The 10,209-nt window shown below is 40.1% G+C and overlaps 1 protein-coding gene across 1 annotated transcript in view; it reads right to left on the bottom strand.

Moving 5' to 3' along the window:
- The window catches only part of WDR49 (WD repeat domain 49), a 149,502-nt gene that overhangs the window by 74,077 nt on the left and 65,216 nt on the right, over nt 1–10,209 (bottom strand). Inside the window, exon 8 of the mRNA XM_069083622.1 lies at nt 144–308. Coding sequence (XP_068939723.1) covers nt 144–308 — 165 coding nt within the window. The remainder of the gene's footprint in view (nt 1–143; nt 309–10,209) is intronic.

Here is a 10,209-nt window from a genome sequence, read left to right on the forward strand (position 1 = left end):
CACACACACACACACACACACACACACACACACACACAGGCACACATCCCTTTATGGATGTTGATTTTTCCCTAGCAGAATCTTTTGGCTCAGCTCCTATAGAGAAAAGAGCTGGCAAACAGCATCCCAGAGTTTGTTCACACCTTTATTGTACCATCTGGGCTCCCAGTTAAAAGCCTCTTCTCACTTGGATCTAGGGCCATGGTACTGATTTCTGCATTGCCATGGCAACCCGTAAACTGTTTGATTTTCTGCCCAGTGTCTATCATCCAAAAAGCAACAGTAGATTCTGTATCAGAGCTGATGACCTGCAATGGAATGAAATTGGGAAAGCATTCAATATTTACCAGGAATCACACATATTCACCAGAATATATCTGCAGATATCATACATTTTTGGTATCGACATCCCATGAGGAAATTAGAGTTTGAGGTAATAAGGGTTTTTTTTAATTGATTATATCCCAAATAAGGGGCAGTAAGGAGCAGTAAAGAACTGCTTCAGAGTTAGTAAGACCTGAGTTGAAGTCTGGCTTCTGACACATACTGTTTGACCCTAGATGAGTCAACCTTGTAGTGTCCAGACAGTTTTCAAATAATGACAATGATGACTAGCATAGCTTTCAAAGTGTATGTATAATATACATAAAATATGTTATTTCATTTAATCCTCAGAACAAACCTTGGAGGAAAACGCTATTGTTATCCCCCATCTTACAGCTGAGGAAACTCAGGTAGACAGTGATTTAATGACTTGCCCAGAGTCACATTTCTAATAAAAGTCAGAAGCAATGTTCAAACTGAGGCCTCCATGGATCCAAATCCAGCACTCTGCCCACTGAACCACCAACCCATCTAAGACTATAAGGTGCAGAGTTGCCCTGACCCACAACTTTCCCATACCAAAGAAATCACAAATCCAGGGGAAAAAAAGTTAACATAGGCAATAAAACACTTAACTTCAGTCAGGAAGACCAAGTTTTGAATTCTGATTCATGCTTTGTACCTATGTTTACTTGGAACCCTTAAGCGCCCTTCCTCAGTTTCCACTTCTGTAAAATGTGAGGCATCAGAATAAACTGTCTACAGGGTCACAGTTCTAAATTGATGATCCTATGAGAAGGTAGAATTTTAGGGGGAAATAAAAGCCCTGAACTTTAGAAAATCCCTTCTCAGAAAAGAGAATAAGAAGGCTCCCTATACACCCTTCATCCTGGCAACTGGAGGACACTCTGGAATAGCAGGTTATTAAATGCATCTCATCAGATAAATCTTTCCTGTTTGGATCAGAAAGCTGATCTATTGGATAATGGAACTCTGGTATGACTCACTCTGGGTTGAGGGGGGAAGGGGAGCAAGTCTGTTAAGTATCTGTCACCTTCAGTTTAGTCTTCAGCAAATGAAGGGGATCCAATCCATCATGGGAAGAGGCCCATTCCCTCCAAATGTCATAGTTACTGCCTTAAATGCCGACAAGGCCCTAAAATACTTGCAGCCTCTTATTCTCTCCAGGTACTATACATTTTTTTCTGACTAAAACATGATTATGGATGGGTCAATAAAGAATGAAGATTGTAAGAAAGTTAGGCATAAATCTATATAGACCCTGCAAATAAGATATCAAGATGTAAAACTCAGTGTTCTAGGAAACAAATGGGGGGAGGGGGGATTAACAACAGGAACGTCAGACAGGGAGGTTTGGTCAGCCCTGGTGATGAGTCAGTCTGGTTAGTTTTACTGGCATTTTGCCACCATCTTATTAGTGAGCCTACAGGTTCTAGAAACCTTGTACTCAAATCCCTTGGGCAATGAGGAAATAAGCTAGAAAAAGAACTGTGAAAATGGAAGAAAGAAATATTCCTGGAAGGATAAGCATCTTCCAGGTCCAGAAAATGCCCAAGATTTATGTCTCTATCGGCACTGGCTAGATAATAATAACTAACATTTAGATAGCACTTCCTACGTAGCAAGCCGTATGTTTAGTCATTTCAGTCGTGGCTGACTCTTTGTGACACCATTTGGGGTTTTCTTGGCAGAGATACTGGAGCTATTTGCATTTCCTTCTCCAGCTCATTTTACAGATGAGGAAACTGAGGCAAACAAGGTTAGCTGACTTGCCAAGGGTTGTAGAGCTAGTAGGTGTCTGAGACCAGATTTGAACTCAGGAAAATGAGTCTTTCTAACTCCAGACTCAGCATGCTATTCACTGTGCCACCTAGCCCTAGCTGCCTAGCCTACTTTACAAATCTGATCTGATGTCATACTTCTATGATCACACTCATTTTACAGATAAGGAAACTGAGGCAAATGGAGGTTAAGTGACTTGTCTAGTGTCTATCAGCTAGTAAGATTCTGAGGCCAGATTTGAACTCTTGTCTTCCTGACTCCAGGCCTGGTACTCTTTCCATGGCACAACCTAGCTGCCTCTAATAAAAGAAAATTCATGGGAATCATTGCCAAGGCCTATGTTTCTGTAAAATGGGCATAATGATGGCACCTACCATTGTTGTGAGGATCAAATGAGATAATGTAGCAGCAAGCACCCCAGCATCCCCAGGGTGGCTGCCAACACAGGTTCTTAGATCTGCTTTTCTAAAGGAAAGCAACTCAAAATGGGTTAACAAGCTTATTTTAATCAATCAAACATATATTATTTACATAGTTCAGGGGGAAAAGGTCAGCACCCGAAACTTCAGAGTATGCAGACAGAAGTTACAAGACAGAGAAACAGATCAAGCAGATAGGCTTCCAAACTGTCCAACCATTAGATTCATACCAAATCACAATTACCAGAGAGAAAAGCATCAACATCTGGGTTTTCAAAGCTGGGGGGCTCTCAACGGCTGCCCAGAGTCTCATATGGTCAAGTCACACACTTCTCAAAGTGAGGCCCAAAGCAAAGCCTCACATCAGGGATTATATAGCCTTCTCCTGGGTCAGAGAATGTAACCACCCTCTTGACCCACTGCCCAATCACACAGCATCAAGGTGTGGGCATTTCTGAAAACCAAGCCTCCTGCCACAGGTCCCATGTGACCACATTCAGCCTATTAGGGGGCAGAGTATATTTTCAAATCAAGGAAGGTTCTCAGAGTCTCTTAAGCCTGTCAAAGGGCCTAGGGGCAGGGAAGATCTTTAAATCTGGATTTCTATTACAGATAATAATTGTAAAACACTTAGCATAGTGCCTGGTACTAAGTGCTATGTATATGTTAGTTATTATTTTTATCATCATCATTATTGTTATCTATTAAATCCCTTTTATTTTTCTTACTTCAGCCCATGATTTTAGTCAATGTAGGGAATTCCTGGTGTGGAAACTCTGTACTGAACAAAAATTTCACATTATCGTTACAATAACCTACAAGGAAGTTTCTCAAATGTGACTGTTGTGATGGCCCTGGTGAAGAGTCAGCCTGGTTAGTTTTACTGGCAGACTTCCCTTCAATATGCAAGCAAAGTCAGGATCCTTAATTTCTAGTTAACAATTAGTCATTGTCTCTTTCAGTCCCTGTTCTCTGAAATAATGAAGCACCAAATCAAACTTCTAAGAAATGTGAAGCTTTTTTTTCTTAATACCAACATCTTTCCATGGAGCCAATATTATAGATTGAGACTTGGGAAGGCTCTTAGAGATCATCTTGCCCCATACTTTTGTTTTCAGATGAGGAAACTGAGGTTTCCTTCCCACGGACAGTAAGGGACTTGTCCAAGGTCACATAGGCAGAAAGAATCTGAACTCATTTCTCATGACATTTAGTTCTTCCCTATATAGTCCACTGTACACTCACTGGATACTCTCCACTGTCACTTGCAAGATATCCCCAATGCAGACTTTTAAAATATACGAATACCTGATGAAAGGTAACATAGAACGGTGGGTAGAGAGTCAGGAAGATCTGAGATCACATCCCACTGTGTGACTGCATTCTTAACCTTTGTGAGCCTTAGTTTTCTCATCTCTAAAATGGTGACATTGACAGCACCTACTCACAGGGTTCTGGTAAGGATTAAGTGAGATCTTATACATTAAACCCTTTGCAAGCCGCAAAATTCCATATAAATATGGGTATCAAAGCAAGTCAGAGATCAGAACATTCAGATTTCAGAGACTGGATCATTGGAACAAAGATTTAGAGTTGACATGGACGTTAGAGATAAGATTTTCTAAGCCCCTCGCTTTACAGATGAGGAAACTGAGACAATTTATGGGTTAGGCCACACAGATAACAAGCAGTAGAGCTGGGATTCAAATGTACGCTATACACTTGAGATTCTTTGGGTATCTTATGAATGTTCATATCATAGAATCATTTGGGAATTATGAACAGCTTTTTCATAGAGAAAGCCACGGGAAGATAACATCCTGTGCAGGTGAATGACAGTATTGATCTCAGTCTTCAGAAGCCAGGCTCCCTGGCTGTCACTCTCCAGGGTCCTGAAGAGTCAGGAGTTCACAAGTGGAACATGAATGGAGCCAAATAAAGTGAAGCTAAGTCACAAAGAGAAGTGCTTCATCTGCAAAGGGCTAACAACATCTCCTTAACTCCAAAGTCTCCAAAAGTTGCCCCCTCTAACCTTTTCTTTCTTCTCCCTCAAAATAGACATCTGAGCATGTAAGGCAGCCCTGACTTGTTACCACTTCCCACTTTATAGATCTCTTTGACATTTCATTACTTGCAGGCCTTATTTTCCCATTCAATGGTTTCAGTCAATAACTGGAAGGCAAAGATGTGGCCTCATCCATCCCATGGCCACTTATTAATTATAATATTGAATATTTATGAAGAACTTAAAACTCCTCAAAATGTTTTATATTCCTAATCTTATTGGAACCTCACAACAACTAGTTTTGTCAGCTACAAAAATATTTAAATGAATCCAAGATCTCATTAATGTGGTTGTTCTTTCCAATGATGTAGACAAATTACCACCCCTCCGTGTCTGCCCATTCTACATGACTTTCATCCACATCCTCTGTATGTGACATGGTAGGTCCACCCACCATGCCAAACCCTTCCTTGATTTCTCCATCTAGGATGGATGCCAGCAGAGCACTCCAGCTGTCGACCTATTATCCCCCACTCTCACCACATGTCCATTCAAGAGTAAGATAGAACCTGCTCCAATTGTCTCATGGGAGTCAATTGGTAAATTTCCAGGATGTGCATTTGAATGTTGGAAACCAATAAACATTTAAAACTGAGGGTTTCATTTATTGTTTCTTTTAACAAAACATCATTTTGATTTGACAAAATGTTTGTTAATGTTGACTTAAGAGTCTAAAGATTGGAGAATCTACAGCCTTGAAGCTACATGTGGCCCTTTAGGTCCTCAAGTGCAGCCCTTTAGCTGTATATAAACTTCACCTAATAAATTCCCTTAATAAAAGGATTTATTTTATAAAATTTGGCCTCTGTCAAAAGGCCACACCCAAGGACCTAGAAGGTCACATGTGGCATCAAGGCCACAGTTTCCCATCCCCCCCACCCCAGTTTAGACTTGAGATGGAAAAGATGTTAATGATGCAGATTAAATATAAAAGTGTGCCATGAGTATAACTTTTCTTCAGAGAGCTAGTTGTTGACCATTTACCAGCAAGCCCCTGCAGCCAACCTAATGCTTTTTCAATCATACATTTCTTTGTAACATCCTAGATGGCTAAATTGTACAGTGGCTAGAGCATTGGAACTGGAGTCAAGACCTGGCCTCAATTCCTGCCTCAGACACTTAGTAACTTTGTGATCCTGGGCAAGTCACTTAACCTGCCTTACTTTTCTCATCTACAAAAGGGGATAATAATAACTGCTTCGTAGGCAGCTAAGTGGTGTATTACAAAGTAGTGGGCATAGAATAGGGATAAATCTGAGTTCAAATCCAACCTCAGACACTTACTAGCTGTGTAACCTTGGGCAAGTCAATTAACCTCAGTTTCCTCAACTGTAAAATAGGAATAATAATAGCACCTACTTTCCAAGGTTATTGTGAGGATTGAATGAGATTGTTTTTGGTTGTGTTTTGTGTTGTTTTTTTTTTCCTGAGGCAGCTGGTGGTGCTGTAGATACCAGACTGGACCTGGAGTCAAGAAGACCTGAGTTCAAATCCAGTCCCACATATGTCCTAACTGTGTGACCCTGGAGGTCACTTAACCTCTATTTACCTCAGTTTCCTCAATTATAAAATGGAGTTAATAACAGCACCTACTTCAAAGGGCTTTTTTTCTGAGGATCAAATGAGATATTTATAAAAGTGCTCAGTCCAATTCCTGGCAAACAATAGATGCTATGTAAATGCTTATTTTCTTCCCTTCCCATGGAGTTGCTATTAGGATCAACTGAAATTGTGTTCCACACATGAAGCACTACATAAATGTTAGCTGTTATTATACTTCACTTTAGTTCTGCTTCAGTCTGTCCAAACCTACCATGTGGCTTCTGTTGCCTTCTGTGCTATTTTTTTTAATTCTTTTGAGATTGTACTGTTCATGACTCACAACCATACAATAAACCTAGAAGACTGGTATTTAAAAGACAGAACTTTGTATCTGGGAGTAGTTTGGCATAATTGAAAAGCTTTTCAACTTCCCAGAAGACAAACCAACCAATTCATATCTTCTTGTCAAATTCTAGGCCTAGCTCCTTGTCCATTTGGATAGTGTGTCTAAATTAGAAGTCTGGTGGTCAATTCTGAATGTGATTCATGAAACTCAGGGATTCTTCATCTCTTTTTGTGACATGGACCAACTCCTTGGGAAGTCTGATGAAGCCTACAGAACCCTTCTAGGGATAATGTCTATAAATGAGCAAAATAAAATGCACAGGAATACAAAGGAAGCCAAACACACTGAAATGCAATTGCCAAACTATTGAAATGTTTTTTTTAAGTTCACATGCCCCAGGTTAAGAGCCCCAGATTCAGCTGTATGCCATATTTTGGACAATAGAAAATCTTCAGTCTTTACTCATGTGTTTTACTTTATCTATGCCTATGATTTCACTGCTGTGGGGAGGAAACTTGTCAACCTATACAGATCAGTAACCTTTTCCTCCCCCGTATAATTGTTTGGGGCACTGAAAGGCTGAAGGACCTGGGATCATATAATATATGTTAGTTACATAGTTGGTATGTTAGAAATTTTTATTGTATCAAAGTTAAAATTCCCAGGCTATAGATGAGAAAACTGACACTTGGAAATATAAAGGAAACATCAGAGGGGGCAGCCAGGTAGCACAGCAAGTAAGAGCACTGGCCCCAGTGTCAGGATGACCTGGGGGATAGAATCCAGGCTCAGACACTTAGCATCCACCCAGAAACACCTGGCCATGTAACCTTGAGCAAGTTACTTAACCCCAATTGCTTAGGGGTGGCCAGGTGGCTCAGAGAGTAAGAGCACCGGCTCCAGTGTTGGGATGACCTGGGATCAAATCTGGGCTCAGATACTTAACACCACACCCAGAAATAACTGGCCATGTAACCTTGAGCAAGTTACTTAACCCCAATTGCTTTTAAAAAAAAAGGAAGCATCAGAGGCAGGATTTAAATCTGGTCTTCTTGGACTGAGGCTTCTAATCATCATGTCATTCTGCCTCTGACTAAGGGGACCAGACAATAAGGGTATTAGAAGCCCTTCATTCACAACCTGGCTCCAAGCAGGCTTCCAGCATTTTACATGTTACTCACTTCCATACATACTTTAGTCTAACCAGATTGGCCTTCCTCTTCTTCATATATGATACACCATCTCCTATCTCAAGGCCCTTTTTACTGGCCATCCCATAAGCCTGGAATGACCTTACTTCCTTCCCTCTCTCTCTCAGAACCCCTAGTTTTCAAAGTTTAGTTCAAGAATCACTTTCTACATAAAGCCTCCCCTTAATGGCCTTAGATGTTAGTACCTGTCTCTAAAATTACCTTGCATCTCTTTTGTATATGCTTTATAAACCATTTATGTATATATGTTGTATCCCCAGACCAGACTGCATGCTCCTTGGAGGCAGTGATTGTTTCTTTTTTGTGTCTTTGCATGCCCGGGACCTAGTACAGTTCCTGTTACATAGTAGGTGCTTAATAAATGCTTTTTTGATTCACTGATTGATTGGACATCCGTTATGTTTTACCCATCATCATATGGGCAAGTGGATCATGAAAATGATTGGAAATTAAGTGGAAGCAGTTTGATATAGTGGTAAAGGCATTTGCCTTAGAGTCAGATATGCTTGACACAACATTCTAGCTATGTGAACTTTGGCAAGTCTTAACCTCAAAGACCTTCAGTTTCTTCACCCATAAAATGAGCATGATATTATTTTTGCTAGCTACAGCATGAGGTTGTTCAAAGAGCCAGCTAGGGGTCATGGTGGATAGACTTGGAGTAAGAAAGATGTGAGTTTAAATCCTGCCTTGGATACCTATTAGCTACATGACCCTGAACAAGTCACGCAACATCTCCCAGCCTCAGTTTCCTCATCTGTAAAATGGAGATTGTAAATGCACCGACTCCACAGGGTTGTTGTTAGGATCAGATGAGATTGTATATGGAAATTTCTTCAAAAACCTCAAAGTGCTTTATAAATTCCATTATTATTGTTATTATTATTAAGAGATTTATCAACCTTAAGGCACTGCAAAAATATAAGCGATTGTTATTCATATTAGCATTCTAATAATTCTAGGTTGATTTTCTAAGTGTTCCCTGAGTGAAGAGACAGAAATAGCATTAGTAAAAGTCATCAACCACAAATTGCTCAGCTCATCATTCTTAATTACCATCACTAGTATCATGTGGGCTTCTGGGTTATTTCCGACACCATCATTTGAAGCGCAATATTTCCTCTACAGTCATTTTAGAAGGAACAGTTTGAAGTTATGTCTCACAGCAAGAGTGAGGTGAATGGAATAGTAATTTCTGGAATGTAGCAAGAGACAAGCAATTGAGATCATTCAAGTCAGAAACCTGGTAACTTTGAAAATGTGCTCATGAAACCCCACTTCTAATACCAATCGTTATTCCTATAACAATTTACAACTATAAATTTACAGTGTAAATTAGACATTTCTTTCCAATTGTTGAAAGTTGATAAAGTTGAACTTTCTGCTTTGGTTATGAAGTCTAAAAATAGTCCAAAAACACTGAGCTTGTATCTGTCCTACACAAGCAACTAAAATAAATTAATTAGGATGTGGATGATAGAATCAGAATCTCAGGGTTAGAAGGGACCCCTTCAAATATCAGCTAATCCAGCCCCGACCTGAACAGGCATACCTTCAGTAACAGAGGCAGTGTAGTCCAGGGGAAAGAGTAACATATCTGAAGTTCCTGGGTTCAAATCCCTCTTCTGCCTTTTGTCATCTAGGTGAACTTGGGAAAGGATCTTTAGAACTCCATTTCCTCATCTCTAAAATAAGGAAGTTGGAGGAGATGATCTTTAATGTCCCTTCTGCCTCTGAGTCTATGGTCCTTGACAAGGGTCATCCAGACACCACTTAGAGACCTCCAGGTGGGGAGAGCCCACTGCCTCCCAATCGCTCACTCTGCTTGTGGCAAGCTCTCTGAAACTAATAGCAGTTGACCTAGTTCTGCCCTCTGAGTCTAAGGAGAATAAGTTTAACCTCTCTTTCTGGTCACAGCTCTTCAAATACTTGAAGACAGTGTAATGGTAAGAGAATTTGAAGATCTTCCCTGCCCCTTAATGGGCCTCACTTAGAGCCCAACAAGAGAAGCTTGCTTAAGGGAGGTTTGTTTTTCAGGAAGGCCCACACCTTTTATTACTTTATAATTAGGCAGTGAGTCATGAAGGTTGTGATGTCCTCTGACCCTGAAGAAGGATGTGTATATATATACATACATGCAAACATACATATTTACATATACATATATGTACTCTTGAGGTGAGGTTTTGCTTTGGAGCCCACCTATGGAAAGAGGTGTGTGATTTAGCCAGATGAGACTCTGGGTAGCCATTGAGTCCCCTGGCTTTGAAAACCCAGATGCTGGTGCTTCTCTCTCTAGTAACTAACTGTGTATATAATAGCCAGACATCTACAAGCCCTGTCTGTTGGTCTGATGAATTCTGTTTTTTGCTCTGTATTTCTTGTCTGTTTGTCTTCTGTTAGTGTTTTTTGAAGTTCAAGGTGCTGACTTTTCCCCCTGAACTAAGTGAATTATATATATATATATATATATATATATATATATATATATATATATAT

The sequence above is a fragment of the Petaurus breviceps genome, unplaced genomic scaffold, assembly GCF_028583685.1.
Source record: "Petaurus breviceps papuanus isolate PSGF00001 unplaced genomic scaffold, PetGlider_PUasm1.0 173, whole genome shotgun sequence".
NCBI classification, from domain to species: domain Eukaryota; kingdom Metazoa; phylum Chordata; class Mammalia; order Diprotodontia; family Petauridae; genus Petaurus; species Petaurus breviceps.